Source organism: Poeciliopsis prolifica, unplaced genomic scaffold (assembly GCF_027474105.1).
Source record: "Poeciliopsis prolifica strain line A6 unplaced genomic scaffold, Auburn_PproV2 SCAFFOLD040, whole genome shotgun sequence".
Taxonomy (NCBI): domain Eukaryota; kingdom Metazoa; phylum Chordata; class Actinopteri; order Cyprinodontiformes; family Poeciliidae; genus Poeciliopsis; species Poeciliopsis prolifica.
In genome coordinates this window covers 3,138,666-3,159,726 of record NW_026562415.1, presented here as the reverse complement: position 1 = coordinate 3,159,726, position 21,061 = coordinate 3,138,666, and the positions used below count along the sequence as shown (strand labels likewise).

General features: G+C 40.4%; 1 protein-coding gene across 12 annotated transcripts in view; it reads right to left on the bottom strand.

Moving 5' to 3' along the window:
• Positions 1-21,061, bottom strand: part of wnk1b (WNK lysine deficient protein kinase 1b) — an 85,090-nt gene that overhangs the window by 5,515 nt on the left and 58,514 nt on the right. For 2 of the 12 annotated variants that reach the window (XM_055054570.1, XM_055054580.1), the window contains 25 exons: positions 18,099-18,188; positions 17,729-17,803; positions 15,312-15,557; positions 14,234-14,304; positions 13,999-14,149; positions 13,734-13,850; positions 13,499-13,600; positions 13,244-13,295; positions 13,019-13,159; positions 12,090-12,921; positions 11,311-11,639; positions 11,162-11,223; positions 10,376-10,432; positions 8,668-8,751; positions 8,536-8,572; positions 8,375-8,454; positions 7,927-8,208; positions 7,581-7,843; positions 7,416-7,491; positions 7,171-7,300; positions 5,838-6,023; positions 5,443-5,535; positions 1,825-1,866; positions 469-641; positions 188-250 (listed from right to left, as the gene is read on the bottom strand). In XM_055054570.1, the coding sequence (XP_054910545.1) occupies positions 188-250; positions 469-641; positions 1,825-1,866; positions 5,443-5,535; positions 5,838-6,023; positions 7,171-7,300; positions 7,416-7,491; positions 7,581-7,843; positions 7,927-8,208; positions 8,375-8,454; positions 8,536-8,572; positions 8,668-8,751; positions 10,376-10,432; positions 11,162-11,223; positions 11,311-11,639; positions 12,090-12,921; positions 13,019-13,159; positions 13,244-13,295; positions 13,499-13,600; positions 13,734-13,850; positions 13,999-14,149; positions 14,234-14,304; positions 15,312-15,557; positions 17,729-17,803; positions 18,099-18,188 (3,834 nt within the window). Of the gene's footprint in view, positions 1-187; positions 251-468; positions 642-1,824; positions 1,867-5,442; positions 5,536-5,837; positions 6,024-7,170; positions 7,301-7,415; positions 7,492-7,580; positions 7,844-7,926; positions 8,209-8,374; positions 8,455-8,535; positions 8,573-8,667; positions 8,752-10,375; positions 10,433-11,161; positions 11,224-11,310; positions 11,640-12,089; positions 12,922-13,018; positions 13,160-13,243; positions 13,296-13,498; positions 13,601-13,733; positions 13,851-13,998; positions 14,150-14,233; positions 14,305-15,311; positions 15,558-17,728; positions 17,804-18,098; positions 18,192-21,061 lie in introns of all 12 variants that reach the window. The other 10 variants (XM_055054569.1, XM_055054579.1, XM_055054571.1 and 7 more) reach the window with 9 other exon arrangements.

Genomic DNA, 21,061 nt, shown 5'->3' with positions numbered 1-21,061 from the left:
TTAAACTTCAGCTTTCAGGATCCAGAAGTATTAATTCAGTAAAGTACATATAATCAAGTTTATATAAGTTTATACCTTTATGTTTTTAAGTATTGGACTGCAGTTAGCTAGTCCAATACTTTGGAAGCGGTAAATAAAAAGACGTCAATTCATAGGTGATGTGTTTGGGGTATGTTTTCATACCTACCTCATAACTGTGTCCTTGTGCTGGGGCCTGCTGCAGCTGCTGCTGTTTGGCACTCCTTTTACCCTACAATGATTAAATGCAAACTGAAATGAGTATCATTAACAGCTTTAATACTGCGACTGCACAATATTCTGCACTACAGTGGTCTGTTTAGGGTTTCTCAAACTTCCTAGTATGTAAAAAAAACCCTCATGGTGAGAGAGATAAAAATAAAGATCTAAGAATTCCATAAAGAACTTTATTTAAAAAAATTTAATTCCTACAGCATGGCCACTGCTGACCTGTGAGAGGTTCATGGCATCCCTGGCCCAGTTGTCCACCAGTTTATGGAGGTCATCGGTGAAGGTTCCTTTCCTCTGGTGGGGTGCTGACATGTTGGGCGCCAGACACTGGGAACCCCCCTGGCTTTGACCCAGTCCCTCTGAACCACTCACTGCGTTGGTGCTGTTCGTCCCTGCAGGGGGAGACAGAGAGCGTGCGAGAGAGAGACTGAGACATTGGACACAAAGATGGAAATGAAGTCGTCAGGATGAGTGTGAATGCAGGACCCGGTTGGATTTTAGAGCAGGACGGCATAATTAACTGTTTAGTTCTGACGGAAATAAAGACGACAAACAGGAACGAATGACACATTTGCTTTAGCACTTAAAGTCAGAATTTTTTCAGAGGTAAAGAATGAAGTCAAACGCAGTGCAGTTCAAATCTACCATATATTCGATATGAATGGTTCAACTATCCAAATATTTGTGGGAGTGGTTGTATTATCTAAATCTTGTTTTGAAAAGCTACTCTAAATTCAAACTACACTAAATTGCACCTAATTTGAATTTTGATAGTTAAATCAAGTTTTCATTGAATGGTAGACATTCAAATTACACATTCCAAACTTACTTTTATTCACAATAATGATGAGTGTATGGAAACTGTATCTTCAGACTGTAATTCCTTTACTAGCCTTTAGGTGGCACCCACGCTCCAGTGGGGCAGAAAATGCAATTTCACACTTAAAAAAATACATGCACTGCTATTTGACTTCCTACAATGTATAACTTTTAATAGAGATGCCACTTAGTTTTACTCTTAGTCATTTGATTAGGAATATACAGATTTGCCTTCTGTTCACAGACAAAACAAGCTTCAGAGATGGAGCCATGCTGACAGAATGAGCAAAAGGGAGGTAATATTCTTGCTGTTTTAATAAAAGAATATATCAAGGGACCTGAGGCAAGAGAACCGTAATGCTGGTCTGGTAAATAAAACTGTCAATTCACACTGAGCAAAATGGAGGGAAACAAGAATGGGGAGACGCTGAGTCATGTATGGCTGCAGTAGCAGGGGATTCTGGTCAATGCAGTCCAGATTACAAGCCATGGGGAGGGAGGGGAGGCAGAGGAGAGCCTGCAGATGCATGCGGTCTGAGTCTCTAGTGAAGGATCATTTCAGTTATTAAAACTCAAAGTCAAAACAGATCATCTAAAGTTATTGCAAAAAAAAAAAAAAAAGAATACAGGTGATAACTGAAGTGAACTGAACTGATCCCAAATCTGGCCAACGGTCAAATTTGATTCTACGCAGGGCGAGAGCAAACAAGAAGGGGATGGATGGAGGGAGGAAAGACCAAAAATAGAGATAGTTACTACAGAGCTGGTTGCAGGGGCAGACTTTTTTCACCATCTTCCCTGTAGGAGGTTGGGGGTGGCCGGAAGACAACGGTCGGAGGATTGGGAGAGAGTCAGAGTTAAAAACCCCGCCCACATCACCCCACAATCAAACACAGTGCAGCTGAGTATGATTGTCAGAACTTGATATACAAGATACACACAGAATCGGGGTGGGTTAGGGTCACCAACAACATCTTAAAGGGCAGAAACGACCTCTGCACGAAAGAAGGACGTCAACCGAAAACTGGAATAACGTCATCTTCTGAAGTCAAACACGGTTCATGGAAGGATAATGTTAAATAGGAGACATGCTTGGTACAGTAAAAACAGTTATCATGGGAATTTAAATGCTTTCCCACTAAAGTCTGTTCTCTGAAGCTTTAAGATGCTTTTGGGTGACAAATCATCAGGTTCTGATGTGATTCTGAGTCCTCTCTACAGCTCACCAGGATTGGGTCAATGTCACCAGGGCCTTGCATAAGTATGTACACCCCTTAACATCATTTTCACAGATATTATTTCATATTTTGATCACAAATTTTAATGTATTTTGCACAGATTTTACAGTGTGACAGACCAATATAAAGCAGAGTATAGTGGAGGAGAAGTCGACAGTGAAAGAAAAATTATACATAGTATGGTGTGGCATGCCTTTGTATGTCACACACAGCCCCATTTACCGATTCCCCTAAATAAATTAAGAGTGCAGTCAACTGGTGTCAGACATGGTGGTGGGGAAAAAAGATTTTTATTCGTTAATTTTTAGCAGGAGCTGGGAAGCGGTCACATTTTTTTGGACTTTGACTAGGCTGACCTAACACTTTACACAACTCCAGTTTATCTCTGATCTGTCTCAAGTCTTTTGCAGTTTCAACTTTGGTCTGGATTTAGGGGATCAGAGTAAATAGGACCAAATACAACTGCATGTCACTTTCAGTTTAATTTGTAAAAAAATAAATAAAGTAACAGCGTGTAACATTTTCTTGCTACTTCACCGCCATCCACATATTGTGTTGTTTGTGAGATAAAAATCCAACTTCAATACATTGAAGTTTTTGGTCGCACAATATAAAAATGTGGAATAGGTGCAATATAATCCAATTGCTTTGAGTTCCACTGATATTATTACAAAATATTACAAAATATGAATTTTATGACATTTCTTTTAAAGCCAAATCCAGTCACCAAGACCCAAGTCTGTCTCTCTCCTCCCCGGTGATGCAGTGATGAGGTTAAGGTGGGGGTTCAATGGGAGTGAGGATGATGAGTGAGGAAGGGGAAGGGCTTTGAGCTGCAGAGGGATCAGAAGCATTCAGAAAAATACTTTCATAAAGCAAACAAAAAACAAACAAACAAAACCCCTTGATAACGAGAATATTCTGACTAAAATGACAGATTTAAAAAATACAGTACATTTCCCATTAAAACCAAAATTAGATGGACATAAACTCAAGTCACCAAGTCACAACTTCCTGTTTGTTTTCACAGAAATGAAAGCAGGCCTTGTCCAAATGGATTACTGCGAAAGTCTGTGTGCTGCGAACTACTTGAGGAGTTAATTAGCAAACTAAATATAAAATATGCGTCATAATCAAGTTACTTTAACAGCACAGCTTTCAATTACAGACCAGGACCTCCAAAAGAAACGAATAATCCAATCACTGGAAATTGTAATTATAAAGAAGGAGCAGCGATGAGGTGTTGGACCAACGTGTCGGCGCTCCACGGTGTCCTAACATGACGTGGAAAATTAAAGCTGCACATGGCACAGAAATCAGATCATGGCTGCTCACGGCCTGATGACTTTACAACCCGAGCATGACTTTGTTTAGTCCCACAGTCAACAGATGCAACAGCTGCTCTTCTGTTTATTCTCCAACAAAGGAGCTGCTCTGCTGTCGACCTCAGAAATACTCAACCGAACCGACTCACGCCACCTGTAAACACTTTTGTAACCAGATCAACCAGAACAACAAGGACTTTGTTGACTGTTTTCTACTGCTTTGCTTTTTAAGTTTAAAGTAGCAAAGCTGTAGCTGATTAATGTTGGGGTTGATAAAAGGTTCAAAGGTTCATCTTTCATGCTCATATTTTATATCACATCTCATAGTGCGAGCTCCGAGTTCATTTGTGTTCCTTCTGATAAGCAGGATCCTTTCATTTTCATTAGAACAATCACAGTATTTATAAAGGCATGAAAAAATTCACATTAATGCTGTTAAAAATAGAAATGAAAAGCTTTATGTGGGTTCTGCTTGGATAATAATATTGTCTGCTGTAATTTTGGTGTGCTGAAATTACAATATGAAGCAATAGTTAGTATTTATTCACAAGGCAGCCTGATCAGCCTGTGCAGATGTTCACATTGAGCCATGGAGATATTAGAAGGAGGCGCAAACAGCGGAGAGCAGCAGGAGGAGAGAAGTAAGAGATATTCTGCACTTTGACAAATTTTATTTATTTTTTTAAAATCAGATATTTGGAAGTCAACAGATGCTAAACCACATCACTGCGTGCATGAATAGGAGAATTTGCAATAATGACTCTGAAGATGCTCCGCTGCAGGACTAAACAAATCCACCTGAGTAGTTTCTGATCTGAACACCTAAACTTTAACTACCATGCAGATTCATACTGACTCCTGCGCTTTGTGGTGATTCTAAGGTCCATTTTTATATAACTTAGATTTTCTGATTCCAGGTTTTGGCAAATCAGTTTTTTATAGGTCAGCAAACATCTCATTAAGTTGACACTGTACCTAAAAATACCACAAAGCAATGTTAATGATGGAAGATAAATGGATGGATGCGAATGGAGGGATGGACAGAAGATGGTTGGACAGATGGGTGGATGGACAGACAAAAGGAAAGAAAATAAAAGGATGGATAGACAGATATGGAATGACTAGATTTTGAAATGAATTACTTTTTATTCTTACTTGGATCTGGAAAATCAATCTTTACTTTAGCAGATGGATTTTTTTGGCTATAAAACCTGAAACATTATAAATTCACACTTTGTACCTCAAATATGTAACTTGATGGATAGAATCTCACAGCAGCAGAACATCACACCTGACACGATGGTCGTTGCAAGGACAGGAGGAATCACCACAACATGAAGAGGACTGTATGGATTTATGGCAGCTACTACTTTCATCACATCATTCAACAATATTACAAATCAGTTATTCGTTCACGATCCCAGAGCACTTCTGCAACAAGCCAACTTTCAGCTTTTCTCAGGCAAAACATCAACATCTAACATGCTACATTCTGCCAAAGGACAAAATTTGAATTCTCAGGGAAAAAGCCATTATATTCTCCCTGAAATTGATTAAATCTGCCTCATAATTTTAAAACAACAGACAGAAAAGCTTTGCATCCCTCCAGTTTTCCTCTAATTTCTGCCAGAGCAACTCCGACTGGACTTATCTAGCTTTTCTAGATAAGCCTAGTTCTTGCAGCTGTTCAAAAACCACCAGGAAGAAATCACGACTGTGTCTCAGCAGATACAGAAGAAAAGAAAACATTTAAAAATGAAAGGTAAGTAAGGATAAACAAGAGAAGAGCAAAGAAATAAAGCGTTACACACAAAGAGCCAAGCAGGGCGTACTCAGAAAGCGCGTCCTCCTGCCACCCGGCTTGAAGGCCACACGCTCCGAACCCCAGCTGAACTTTACACAGCCTGAAGAGAAGGATGATGGGAGATGCAGAGAGGGGACAGGGACAGAGATGAAGGAAAAGCAAGAGGAGAGAGAAGGAGAAAATACAACAGAAGATAGATGAGAGAGTTGAAGAGTATAAAGAAAAGATGTTAGAGTGAGTGAGCCATCACACCGTCCATACTCAACAGAAAGACAACGCAAGACAGACGGGCGAGCTTCTTGTTTTTTTACAACGCTCCTTTCTGTCTGCATGCAAAGAGCTGTCGGTGTAAATGGCGCGCAGAGGTCTGCCGCAGCCTGCAGCCCCCAGTGACATGCTTACCCGGGGTCGGAGCACACAAGCTGGGCACAGACAGCGCCGCCTCGCTGGTGTAGGCTGAACAGAGGTTGCCGCTGGACGCGGACTGCTTGAGGGGCTGGAGCGCGGTGTCGGCCAGCACTCCGGGGGCCAGCAGAGGCAGCTGGCCGGGGTACACGGCCGGGACGCTCTGGGCGGATAAAGTGCTGCCTGGAGATCGCAGAAAGCATCGACACGACGCACATGCAGGAATGTGGATGTGGAGAGACATCGAAGAGGACAGACGGAGAGAAACGTCACCCAAAAAAACAAACCAGACACGGAGACAAGAAAAAAATACAACAACACAGAGAGAAACAAACAGGAAAAGCAGTCATAAATGTTCCGGCTCCGAGCCTGATGCAGAGAAATGCCCACATGCACGAGTGACGAAACACGCAAACGCACAACAAATATGTGCACATGAATGCATGAACATAGAAAAGGCGTGAAAACAGAGTAAAGGTTTAACAATGTTTACAGTGACGCCATGGCTCAGGCTTTAACATGTGAACCTCGTTGGGATGGTTTTGTGCAACAACGCAGGTTTGAGGGCAGCACAACTTTTAGAAACATCTTTGCAGCATTTTATAAAAGTAATCATTGAGCATTTTCACATTTTGTCACATTAAAACCACAAACTTGTTCTGTTGAATTTTCTTGTAACATTGGTCAAATAAAAAAAGTTTTATGAAATTTTAATTAAAACAGCAAAGATGGTACATAAGATGGGATCTTTTTGCCCTACATACAAATCATTTTAGATGGGTGGAAACGAACACTGAACGTAATGGTGGACGCATCCGCATGGTGTTGGCAGCATTATGCTGTGGAAATGCATGTCTTCATCAGGAACAGGGGAGTTGGATGAGTGTAAATACAGATCGGTGGCTCAGAAGAGGTTTATTAAAGAGACAAGAGGTTTGTCTTTAGACAAAGAGTGTGTTGCTAGACTTGAAAATGGTTGTTAACAGATGTTTTTCTTTTTGTCCTTCTGGATTAAATCAGTCCAGATTTCAGTCTGGATGAATTCAAAGTAGAAATACACATCAGATGTTGGTTCTCCAAGGAAATGACTCAAGGATTCCCTTGGATACACACTTTTCCAGTTTTTATTTGCACAACAAATCAAAATTTGCTTTAACTTTACAATTACGTCCTCCTTTGCTTTGCTGTGCCATATAAAACCCCAGGCATAACTGAAATTTGTGTTTGCATTGTGATCAAATGAGTTCAAGGGGTGGGAATACTTTTTGCATGGTGAGTGGCATTGACCAAACATGAATAAATAAACTCTGCTGCACTAAGGTGAGCCTACCTGGCTGTAAAGGGCTCTTGCTGCCATGGGTGGAGCTGCTTCTGGACGATTTTGAAGATTTACTTTTGGTGGGCCTCCGCCTTCTGCCAGTAAAGGCGATGAGGGGTGGGATAACGGCAGCTGGAGGAACCTGCACCAAATCCCAGGTAGGAGAGGTTACTGTCTAGTATTGAGACAGCATTGTGGCTCCAATCAGCCACATTTCAGAATGTGGCTGATCACATGGTGTTTATGTGATGGATCACCTTTCCCAGCCTTGTAAACAAACGCTCGATTTCCTCCTTCTGGCGAGAATGGAGGGCCTGAATTTCACGTATGTGCCTGAAGGAAGAAAAGGGAAACCATTTATACAAGAATGTAGAAAGTGTTATTGAAGCAAAGAGTTTTGGGAAACCCAAGGTTTTATTTACTTTTCTCTGAGGCCTCTGACTTCCTGCTTAAAGTCTTCATCCTCAAATTCAGAGTCGTTGTCGCTGCTCATGTAGGAGTTGTTGAAGGAGTTGTTGTTTAGGCTTGGTAGAGAGGCTTTATGAGGAGAGACTGGAGACAGAACCTGTCCGGGATCGCTGGGTCCGTTAGCAGCAGCCCGAGCGGCAGGTGGAGGGCTCTGCTTGGGCTCCTGGGTTCGACTGACCGAGAACCGCCCGACCCGGGTCTCAGGGTTGGTCGTAACCTGAATTCAAAGTACACGTTTGACAAAAATGTGTGAACTGATGGCGTACTGGAAAGGGCGAAGTGAAGAGAAACGATGCACACCTGAAAGCGGCCGATGGTGGTGGTGGGTTTGGGGGAGCGGCACGGGGAACCGAGAGGGGAGATGAGGTGGGATCCTGCAGGAGCCTTCTGGGGGAGTCCGTCCACAACGTCTCTGCCTTTTACTCCTTTCCCTCTGAGACGGGACGGGGAGTCTTTGTGCAACGTGTTCTCCGGGCTGGAGAGGCTGGAGGACGAGGAGGAGGATGACGTGGAGGAGGTGGTGGAAGACGACTCGGTGCAGGACGGGCGCTGGACAGCAGGCTCCTCAGCAGCCAGGGATACCTGAGCGTTCAAACGAGAGAGAAGATGGAAAAGAACTGGAATCAAATTCTGTCTAATTTACGATCCAAAACAGAGGACATCATTTTAGTTTTACGTGTACAATTTAAAATTTTTTTGTAAGGTGAAAGTGAGTTGTGCACTTATGGGTGAAAAAAAACTAATTTACCTGAAATCTTCCTAATTTAATTCCACCTGCAGGAGGAGGAGCAGGGGAAGGGGCTTTTTCCTCTTCCAGTGAGAAAGGAACTGTAGCAAAGGTGAAACATTTAACAAAATAAATCAGAGAAATAAATTGTTCACTATGTTTAATAAATAAGTTGTACATACTTGGCTGTCCTATTGAAGGAACACTGCTGTGAGAGACCTGCAGTAAGAATTAGAAGAGAAGAAACGGGTTGAGTGGCTCCAACAGCACCAGCCTAAGATCCTACAATGAGGCTGTAATCGGAGTGTGTCAACCTGTGTGTGTGAGCTCACAGGGACAGTTTCTGGACTCAATGCTCTCCTCAGCTGGGCGTCCAGGTCTTCCAGAGGCTGCTGTGACTGAAGGAGCCGGTAGACAAAATATTAGATTATTATGCTCTAAAAGAGGAGCAGCGTTACAGAACATTGAGTTCCTGTCAACATTATGTGGATGTAATGGAAAAACTGTCATTTTCTGCTCTGGTTGCACTTTCTATCCACATTGCAAATTTTAAACAACTGGTTTAGTTTATCCACAGTTTTCTGCCGTCACCCTGTCAGTATTTTGATCGCTAAAACTGAATGCTTACAGCGCCTGCTGGCATGGATATTTTTACAACTTTCTTTCCTTTTTGTTTTTAAATTTTTAAATATATGTTTAAAAAAAAACAAAAAAACAATTATCTACAGTAGGATAGTTGCAAATACCATTGTCTTTTTATCATGAGCATATTCTAGCTAAAACCATAAATCGTTCTCAAAACAGAAAAGTTGTTTTAATTCAAGAAGTTAAAAGTATACCTAAAAATGTTAGATTTGAGGTTCCTTCTTTATTAATTTGTATTTAATAAAGTTGTATTTATTTATGAGGAATTTCACCTCATATTTTCAGCTTATTTTTTTATTGAAATGAGAAAAATATTTAGTTTTTCTAAATATTTTTTTTTATATATTTAGAAAATTTAGAAAAAATAATATATTTTTTCTAAATATTGGTTTTAAATAATTGATGCTATATTGTTTCAAATAAAATTAGTTTCCAGTTGTATTTATTAGATTTTTTTTCAGATGGATTAAAAAAAAAGTTTATTTATTCAAGCTTTAATTTGACATAAATTTAATTAAATATTCTTGAAAAGCTTAATTGTTCAAACAACACTGCATCATTTTTCCAGTCCATTTGCCATCAAGATGTATGATTTGAGCAGCGTTACGATTAACAAAAGAAAAACTTCATAGAATTGGATGCAAATGAAGATCTTACTTCCTGAACTTTTCATAAAGAAACAAAGTTTCCTTGTTAGCACAAAAACACAAATAAGCACTGAGTGGAAAACTTGAAAGCCCTCGCATTCCCTTAAGCAATTTAGTCACAATTAAAAAAAGTAGATAATTAAAGTCAGATCCCTGGTGAACCTGGACCACAACACGATTACCTTAATCAAATAGGACAGGTCTCACCCAGAGGGAGTTGCATAAGAGAAACGGAGTGAGTTTTATGACCAGGCAGGTCATATTTTCATAAAAGGAGCTTCAAATCATGTCTCGCTGTTTAGCACGCGGTTCTGGTTGAAAAAATGTCTATTTTTAGACGGCCACAGCCACAACAACAAAGCCTGGGAATGAAGACAGTCTCTGGCCTGAAGTGACTCGTCCTTGCCGTGTTCTGCTGGAACCTTAGCAATCATCTCAGGCTTTTGGACTTTTTTATGCTAAGATGGGATATTATTCAAGCATGCATTGCACTACCAGTGACATTTAAGATTGCAATTATCCTGTCTCAACATCAGAGCCGATGCGTCAATCAAATTATTTAAGCTTGGAAGAAAGATTGACAGTTTTCTTTTTTAAGAGTTAAGTGTGGAGATGTTACACTCACACATACAAATGACATTTAATTAGTTGAGATACAGTTGAAACAAAAACAGAGCTGCGTTGCAGTACATACAATAGTGTTAAAATGAGCAAAAAAAAAAACAAACACCTGCATTAGACAAGGTCCAGGGAAGGGTGTCAGGAGTTCTGAAGAAGGAGAAGTGGCCTAATCCCAGAAAAAGAGTAGAAAGTGGCAGAAAGTAAAACAAACAGATATCTGGAGAAAAGATTACAAAAGTAGTGTTCATGCCTAAGAATGTTAAAACTGGATTCCTGCACATTCCTGCATCCCTTTCCAAACCACTCTCTAAAAATAATATGAGTTACGGCAACATTTAAGTTTTTTTTAGGATAAATAAAATATTTCTAATTTGATTTGAATGATCCCTATTGGGAAAATAGTATAGTTTTAATGCAAGATCAGGATTATAAATTTTTGGCATCAAATGTTGTTCTGTTTGCCCTAAAAAATCTCTGCTTGTTTAGAAATATCCTGTCCTCTCTCTCAAAACAATGTTTCACTGCAGCTGGTACCGTTTGCATTCCTCTCTGTCCAATCAAACGCTTGTTCTGCTCTCTTGCAAGACGGATTGCTAAACCTGCATAGTCAGATTATTTAGCTTATTTTTAGAAAGTTTGACTTTTTAATATCTGAACTTTTTTCCTGAATTTTGAAAACAAATTATGTAATAAAACTGTGCAGGAACCCTGTTAAAATGAACTTACATGCCAGGTGAGTTGTAAGAGTAGTAAGAAACAATTAGAACTGAAAAAACATTTTATACAATACAATTTTAGCAGTAAATAACCATGCCCATGCTTCCTACCCAACATGCACAAATTAAGCAATTAGACACTTCTGGAGTTATTAGATATGATATTCTGTGGGACTCACCGGAACCCTGGATAGAGGGGTTTTGGATGGAGTCGTCTGGCCCATAGAAGAGGCAGGGATGACTAAGGAAATTTGAATCAGAAATTCAGTTCAAGAATTAATTTGTTTTTAAGAGTTGCATTACTGCAGAAACATAATCGTCTACATACTGGACGATGCCGGGGTGGCTACAGGTGTCCCTGGGCCTTGCATGGGTGCTGCTGACCCCAAAGGGCCCAATGCCAGGCTGGAGGGGGGCAGCGGTGGGTTGACCGACTGGGTGGAGCCAGGAACTGTTACAGACGTGGTGGAAGTCGGGCCAGCGCTGATGGGGGACGAGGTGCCAGCCACCGAGGCTCCAGAGGCGGAGTCAGCAGGTAAGATGTCTCCCTGTGTGGATGGCACCGCTCCGCCAACGTCCATGAAGAGCGAGCGCAGCTTCATGTCCAAAGCTTGGATGTCATCCGGTTTTCCTATGGACTCAGAGGAAGCCTCAGTCCTGAGACAGACAACATAGAAGATAATATAATAATCAGCAATTAATTTAAAATATACTTACTGGCAGTATTTTTGGTCTGGTTTCTAGAGCAGCTAATAAACTTGAAACAAGACAAAAGTAACTTTTCAGCAAAACATAGAAGCTTGTTTTAAAATTTAGATCAAAATCACTTGGTAAGATTTTGTGATTTTACAATGCATTGACTCATTTATGCTGGTCTTGAAGTGGCAGATTATTATTTTCTCTAGTGTGCTAGGAGTCATTCCTGAACACTTCTGAATAAATAACTAAATGGGAGAAGCACTGCTTTGTAAAGTACATATTAAACTTTATAGAAGAACATGACAATAAACGCCGCAGGTTTAAACTGAAACTAGATCTGTATGAAACACACCTCCATCACAAAAACATGTCATTTTTCACATCCACTGTTTTATACACGCGTCTCACCTCGTGTCACATTCTCCGCAGTGTGTGTGTGTCTGCCCCGGCAGGGCTGCAGTCTGTGGCTGTGAGTGGACCAGAGTGGGCTGGACTGGAGGAACGGTTGTGGTCACTGGCTGGAGACCTGCAGCGGTGGATAAGCCAGCTGCAGGAACTGGAGGTGCAGAGGAGGGTGGAGACATCTGTGGACCTGGGATGGCGGTAGTGGGGATAGTGGAGGCTGAGGTGGGGGAGACTGACGGATTATCCAATGAGAGTTCGAGAGCAGACGGAGGAGGCGAGGATACAAACGGGACAGTCTGGCCTAGAAGAGAGGAAGTGAGCATCGTCGGCGGGATACTGGTGATGCTCCCCGTTGGTACGGAGGTAGGCAGCGAGGCGGCAGAAACCGTTTGGGGCTGGATATAAGCCGGGGCTTGAGTTTGCGTCTGACTTTGTGCTTGTGGTCGAGACGCAACCTGCATCACGGCCTGAGACTGGAGGATGATCGGATTTACCACGGTGGGAGGAGGAGACGAAGAAAAGGGAGGACTGAAGGAGACGGGGGGTGCGGAGGTGGAGGACGAGGAGATGGGAGGAGGAGACGCTTCAGCGAGCTGCTCTTTGACTTGATTTAGACTTGAATCCACGGAGGGAGTGACTACGCTGCTGTGTGGGGAGGCCGCCACTGCTGCGGGCTGCAGGGGAGGGTGTGTGGAGTGGACGGAGGCTGGGGCGGTGCTGGGACCTGCGTCGTACTGGTTTTTACTCTGCCTGAGCTCAGAGAAAGCTTGTTGTAACGTGACCGCTCCCGCAGACTGGGAAAATACCAACATTTGGCCAGGAGTATGAGACTGAGCTAAACAGACACCAAAAAGAGAAGAAACCCAATTTAAGTAAAACAAAATATATAGAGAGAAGCTCATCCAGGAAGAAGATAAGTCGGGTTTAATTACCAGTTTCAGATGGAGTTGGCGGGGCAGGTGTAGGTGAGGGGGGCAGGGTTTGGTCCCTCAGTCTGCCTTCTGGTACAGGACTAACAATGAATCTCCGTCCTGCTGAGTGGACCACCTGTGACGTCGCACTAGGAGGGATGTCTAAAGTACATAGAAGCAAATGTTTTTCCATCTATGAAAAAGCTGAACTGTAAATGTTAGTTTTATTTATTAAGTTTTTCCTACCTGGCATGGGGCTGCTTATCGCAGGAATCTGCTCTTCCTTGTCACCAATCATCTGGAAATCAACGAGTGAACGTGTTAGTGGCCTAGAATGTTTAGGTTATTATTGCTCCAGAAAACTGGCTGGTTTTTTTGAGAGGACGAAGCAACAAAGTCAGAAAATATTTCAGCAAAAACTTCCAAAGCTGCAGAAGATTATCGTTCCACAATGAACACAAGACCAAAAGCTTTTCCGGTGAAGATGACTTATTTCCTTACCTGACTACCTGTGTCTCCCTTCTGATCAGCATTCTCGATGACCTCTCTGACCTGCTCAATGAACGACTCGCGCTCACTCTCCAGGATGAACTCACTCTCAACCTGGAACAACCAAACAATCAGATGCGTTTAGATTTTCTCCATCTCTGCTCAAGAACCTTATCAAGCATAGGAGAAGCTGAGCAAAATCTCTGACAAAATATGGACAAAAGCATTCGGGTGATCGGCACCATACCATGATCTGGGCGATCTCCTCAGGGTTGTCTCCATCCAGATCAAACCTAAATGTCACCATCTTCCTGTTGTGAGTCTCCAGCTGACACTCTGCCACTCTGTCTCCTCGATTGGAGATCTGCATTCATTTACAAACAAACAAAATAAAGAAAGAAGCACGAGAACAGAAAAATTACCTCTATTTTGACCAACAACAATTCTACAGCATGTTACGTCGTGCAAAGCAAGACGTTAAGACGACAGATGGTTTGGAAAAGAGTTGTTACACTGAGGACGTGGAGTTTCGCCTTGGATGTCTTCTCGTGGCGCGACCGGCTCCGCACAGAACGCCTCTGATGCCGTTTGGTGGAGCGACCCTCGTGACGGCCGGCGCCTCCTTCGTTTCCGTCGCTCAGGCCTGAGGTCTCCGAGTGGCCGCTGAGAGAAAGGCAGGAGTTAAAAATGAAAACGGCGAGAAAGGCTTTTATTATGCGTTATCCCATATCTACTTGCACACATTACCTTTCTATGGATGAGAGTACTTGGGGTGGCTGTAATTGGCCCTGCGACAGCTCTGAAGCTTGCGAAGCCGACTGTAACACACATAACCCGACATGTTTATGTTGTTGTGAACAAACATAAGGTGACACCACACACACACCCGGACACACACACCAGGAAAACTGTGGGGATGAAAAAATGCACTAAAGCTGAGAAAAACACTAAGGAAGACTTGAAAACATGAGAATTACCTCAACAACAAATGTTAAAGATGCTTACCCAGTCTCTTTTCATAAAACTAAAAAACTTATGAGCCTGGGAAAGTGGTTGAATCGCCCTTAATTTAAGACTTTGTCCCATAAATACAAATCCCTTAGCTGTTATTTGTTTTGCATATCAACACTCTGCACAGCACTCTTGACTCTAATTGCCATTGTAACAGATTTTAATTTTATTCCTGTCACCAGCACCAACAAAACAAAGAAATGCTCAACATCAACACATTTTATACAAACCAGCTTTATACTCTCAACACAGTGAAATACTTAATTGTGGTGTCAAAATATTTTTTTCATTCTTTATTTTTGCATGCGACACAATCTTTTCCTTGTTTAAGCGACATTTCAGATATGCATACTCTACTTGTGGCTAGGATAAAATAATTAAATACACAAATATCCCTACAGGCTTCCTAAGGGAGCTTTTCAAATGTTTTTCCACTCCAGATCCTCACACAAACCCATAAAGCCAAAATGTTTAATTTTATTATCTGAATTAATTAAAATCCACAATAAAGTCAAGCAAGTGGACCCAATTTTAATCATGCAAATCAATGCACTTGATTTTATCATCAATAGACTTTGGAAGAACAAAGTTTATATAATTAAAGACCTAAATCAAATTTAACTTAATGCTCATGAGCAGATGTAGGCCAGAAATACGAGAAACTAATTTACAAGTTTGAGCTATAAACCGGAGAAAATGAGAATACAAATCAAAAAATTTACTTTAGGACTTTTGGACGATGCAGCATTTATTTTTACCCGAACCCGTAACGGCGCCATAACCTCCAGTTGGTGGTTTTGAACAGAACCAGTACCTTAGGAGGGGCTTCCATGGGAGAGTCAGGAGGGACGGTGACTACGCTGATGACTGGCACCACGGTGGCCAAAGGCTGAGGCACAGGTGTGAACACAGGAGGAAGAGGAGAGGGAACGAGTGTAGGCACCACCCCAACAGGGATTGGCAGAGGAGAGGGGAGGGAGGGCACGACTGGTGTCGGAAGAGCCGACGGAGAAGGGAGGTTCGCCATGGGAACAGTAGAAGTTGGCGGAGGTAAACTGGGCTGAGAGGGCGGTACCGAGATGAGGGGAAAACAGAAACAAGAAGCAGGAGGGGGGGGGAAATCAAGAAAAAAGATAGAAGCAACGTCAAAGGAACGAGGAGGAAGTAGATAAACCCAAACGATGATTAGAAGTGAAAATGTGGCGAGGATCGACATTTGTGGCTTTTGTAATTTTTTGCACCATATGACCTTTATTTCAAATGTGAAAATTAAGAGCAAACATGTCTGACTGTGGATGGCAAAGTGGAACGAACGCACAGGGTTTTTAGAGACGTGGGAGACTTGAAACTGAACAGCAAATTCTGTACAAGTCACACACTTAAAGCACAGCTGTGAGTCATGCATGCATCTGTGGCTCTTCATTCAGTAACTAAAACCAAATCATAATGTGTTTTATCAATCCATAACACCAAGACTCAGACCTTGTGAACTTCATCACATACAGCTTAACGCCTGAAAGTTTAAGAAAATATATTTTTGTACTTTGTTTGGGCTTAGAGTGCCGTCCAAAATGTGAGCTATCTTTATACATACACATAAAATATATTTGTTCATACATCATGGGCCAAGACAAACAATCTGTTTATTGATGAAGAAAAGAAAAAAAAGTTCAAATAAACCATGAAAAAATCTAATCTATTTTGATTTTGTGTAAGAATTACATTTTTACAAAAAGGTGATCCAGCTTGCATTTAAAGCTTCTCATTTGCTTGGTGATTATACATTAAGCTTTTGATATTTAGCAGTCTTTTATTCTGTAATTGGTATTTCCATAAAATATCCTGCTATGTATGATTCATGCTTTTAATCACAGGAGTTAGTAGGACAGTCAAAGAAAAAACGCTAACAAAAGATAATATCCAATTACAGAGGCTGGATTTGTCTGCAATCTGTGGGACATCAAACAAATTCACCAACAAATAGCACTGATGTGTTGTTAGCTGGAAGGGTGCAACACAAACACACACACAGACAGTCACTGGTTTACAATATGCATTACCTGAACCAGAGCTTGCTGGGCAACCTGGTATAACAGATAAAGATGCTCTATACTGGGAGAGGGGCTTAGGTCACAAAACTACATGCACCACAGAAAAACAATCCCAGAGGTGAAAGGCAAGCAGCATGCAAGTGGATCAAAAGACAAGAAAATGAATCAAACTAAGAAGGAAAGTTTAAAGTGAATCAAAGCAGAACATGCCATAAACAGCAGTCATTTCAAAGCTGTCATCTTGTACAGTTCATTTGCTTATTCATGTGAACTTGCAGCTTACAAGGTCTTCCAGTATTATCAACAACCCTGGTAAAGGTAAGAAGATCGCAATTCAAAATACTTTTAATGGAGATCTGATCAGTCTTAGCTACTCTCCTCGTCACAGTACATGTTGGTAAGGGGTGCTGGGGTGCTGAGTAGCTGTTGTAAGATATCAAAATAAATACAATTAAATTTTGTAATTCTAATAATTATGAATTTGCTTTTTAAAACAAGAGGAAACGCAAAGTTATTGAAGATTAATTTAAACTTAAAAGACAACTGAAAGGCTTCAGTTATCTTTGTTACATAGAACACGACAGAGACTTTACTATAAAAAAATATAATTTTTAATGTGGAAAGTATTCTGCATTGAATAAATGATTTTGGTCAGTGTCTGAATATTTCACAGCAATAAAAAGCAATTTCTAAACATCTTTACCAGGAGTGATGATAGTAATGGCTAACATACATCACATATGCAGTAGACATAAGCTAATTTAGTACATAGACCTCTTCCTAAGTCTCTGAAGTGATTATGAACATGTGTGTCTGCAAAAATAGCAATATATGGACTTCCATAAACATCAGCAAGTCAAGGCTTCAGGACAGGGATTCTACAGCAAGATTTTAGACGTGTCCTTGGTTCATAACACACCTGAATCAAATGGCTGAATGCCTTCCTGAACATGCAGTCAAGTTCAACATAGTCCTGCTCCTGACCGAGTTATTTGATACAGGTGTGCTGAGGCAGAGACGCATCTGAAAGGTGTGGAGCTCAGAGCTCATCTAATGTATTGAGTTGCATTACACATTGGTTGCAAATAATTTAATTACAAAGTTCTGGCAAAATGCACATCCACACTGAGAATCAATGCATGTTTAAGGCACATTGCAGCCAAATAACTGAAATAATTACCTGTGCAGACGTCTGCTGCAGTGTTGTGTGTGTTGGACTCTGAAGGGAAACAGAACTCTGACCAGATAACACAGCCTGGAAAAAAAGTTTTAAATTAAATATAGATAGTTTAGTGTAGCAAAATGTAAGAGGTCAAAACAAAAGGTTAAAAAAAAGCAGACACTCTGAATTTGAGCCAATTTTAAGAAGAAAGCAATGTCATGCATAAATGTTTAAATAGACTGTCGTATATATATCTCAGTGCAAGACAAAACATTAAAAGAAAAAGAGGCAACCTCTCAATTACTCTTACAAAGAACCAAAAAATGCTTTTTGTTGGGTTTGGTTCATAATAATAGCTGTTGAATTTAATTTCTCTTAATTTTCCTACCTGTTGGGAAGTCCCTGTGGGATCAGGCTGTGTGGCGGCAGGAACCAGAGGAGTTCCTGAACTTGGTTTAGGGGTGGGCGTCTGAACCTGCTGCTGAGAAACAGATTTATAGAAAAAGACCAAAGAGGAAGAGATCCAATGTGGCAGATGGGAAAAAGATGGAGGATGTAGATGGGAAATCAGGAGATTGACAAAAAGAAAAAAAAAGAGAACCAATCAGTACATGTTTGTAGATCTGAACCCAAACCAAGCATGAGTGCAAACACAAGACACTCCTTCTCCCTTACTTTCACACTACACTCTCCTCTTGTGTATGCACACATGCATAGAGACACCAAATGTACACTGAACCATCCAGAGACGGGTATATGCACACCGACATTTGCTGGATGGAAATATAGCAACAGTACAGGCACATTACTGGGGTTAGGCAGGGTGTAAGTAAGACACGTCACATGCAGGTAAGACCCTAAGTGATTGGCAGTGATAATAACTATTGCATAATGTCGCGAAAGTAAATTCTAGTATAGTGGCTGAGATATAAAAAACTGAATATTAAACTAAACAGTTAAAGCAATATTTGGTGTATAACCTTCCTTGTCCCGCTTTGACAGATTAAGGAACGTTTTAGTGGTGAAAAAAAAAAATCTCATTTGAGCTCACTCCTTCAATTTTGAGCCTCAACCTTTGTGGATGTCCAATAATTGTGCATAAACAAAAGATACACTGGCATTTGGTGGTTTACATAGACATATCATGGAAAGTAATGTCCTAGTAATGTTATGCTTTTATGTTATTTGTTTTTCTTTCAGAGTGGAATGATGATGCAGCAAAGAATTTCAATGACCCCAACAAACAAAAAACAAACTCAAAGCACAATATCATATTTATATTTTTAGTATTTAATCAACAGAGTTTTCAAGTGCATTTGAGAAAATTGAAAATCCAAACTAAATATAAATATGTCAACCAAATAGTTTTTTTGAATTTGTAAGCGGATCATTCCACTCTTGGAGTTTGAATCTGCAAAAGCCTAAAATTAAAGCAACATTTATGTCCATGATGAGTGTAAGTAAAATTATTACCAAACTGTACTTCACCAAGTTTATGACATAATCTAAAGGATTAAATGGCAGCATCTCACACAACCTTTGGATGACTGAACCCTCAGGAAGCTGTGGGTGACTCTTTATCTGTCATAAAGCTCCCCTCGACGGTCTGCTGAAAGCTTTTGGCAAGAATAACATGTTGCACCACACACACACGCACGCACGCACGCACACACACACCCAACTGCACACACACACACACACACACACACACACAGACGCCTATCTCACCTTCTTTTAACAACATATAGGAGGTTCACGCCACAAATTTAATTGATAAATTTATATATATTTTTAATTAGGATGAATGACAGGGAAACCAATTATGAGTGAATGATAGGAAAATGCAGAAATTAAAAGTGGCATTTTCAAAGCAAATGCGAAAAGATATTGGTGGAAATGTAAACAGCAGCGTTCTAAGGGTTTGACACATTTTAATTAATTGCTGAAATCTACAACAACATAAAATAAATAAATAAATAAAAAAAACTTCTAGGATTCACAACAGAAAATCTACACAAACATAAAATGGGTTTCTACACAGTTACACTGCTTAGTGTCCAAACCCCCTCGGTTTTGTTGTATGTCTCTGTGTGTTTGCGCGTACAAACCAAAGTCTTGCATATTATTATGACTATTATAATTTTTAAAAATTTTATTTAAATCTTAGATTGCAATAAATGAGCTGTTTTCAGATAGTTCGAGTGACTTATATTTTGAATATCCAGCCGACTTTGGATTTGTACGATCAACGTTTTAGTATACCACAGAATCAGTATACCTTTACAAACACACATTTTTCCATATACATTCATATATGAACATACAGACAAAATATTACTTACTTATACGACAAAGTAAACAAATAAACAAACAAAGGCACAGAAAAGAGGGGGCTTAGATCGTTTCTAAAGCTTATACACCAGAGAGGGTCTCAAACACAACGTCTAAATTACATACAACCAGTAATAATGACTCTTCTAATGGACATGAAACAATGTGATCCGGGTCGAAACTTCTCCTATTAAGCTCTAATTGAACTGTGTTAGATTAAAATCACTCTCCTCATCGGCAATGATTACCGAGTGAAGGAACGGTGAGCTTGTCGTTCTAATGGTGGTGTTGAGACTCTCTGTGGTGCTGATATACGACTGTAGGGGGTTAAAATCACAACAAGACTACAGGATGAATAATAAGCATCATCTGGGGAGAGCCTGGGTCAGCAGGGTATGAAAACAACAGGGGTCTGTATGACTGCCTCTGGGTCAGATTACTAATATAATTTGATTGAAAAGCACTAAGATTTGACATCCTCTTGCTTTAGGCACTCCCAACAATCTCATGGGCAAAACAAAAAATAAATATTCATTAAATAGTTTTAAAAACACTGAGGCAAATCAGGTAAAACATTTAGGATAGAAACCAAAGGAAAATAAATACAGGGTTCCAACATATCTTATATTTAACAGAGTTTTCCAGACTCAAATGTCAAGATTGTTGAAGGAGTGCTTAGAACATTCCCAACTTCGAGTTGGTCTTAAAAACGCACACACTTCTGTGAAATTGCAAGTTTTTGAGATCATGATTTAAACCTTTTTCGACCTTTAACTGTGACATGTCCTGTACAATTCAACTTAAAAACAAAGGGGCAAAAATGTCAAATTAATGCAATAGAGTGGTTGTAGAAGCGTGCACACCCTTAAATACTTTGTTTAAATCAACCCTTCGTAGGCAATAACAGAGAGCTGCAGAATTATTGGTTGTGTTTATATGTCTGATTTGGTTGAAGATGGAAGTAATACCTTCCAAAAGAATAAAAATAAATAAAGATAAACATTTAGACCTGTTTAAAAT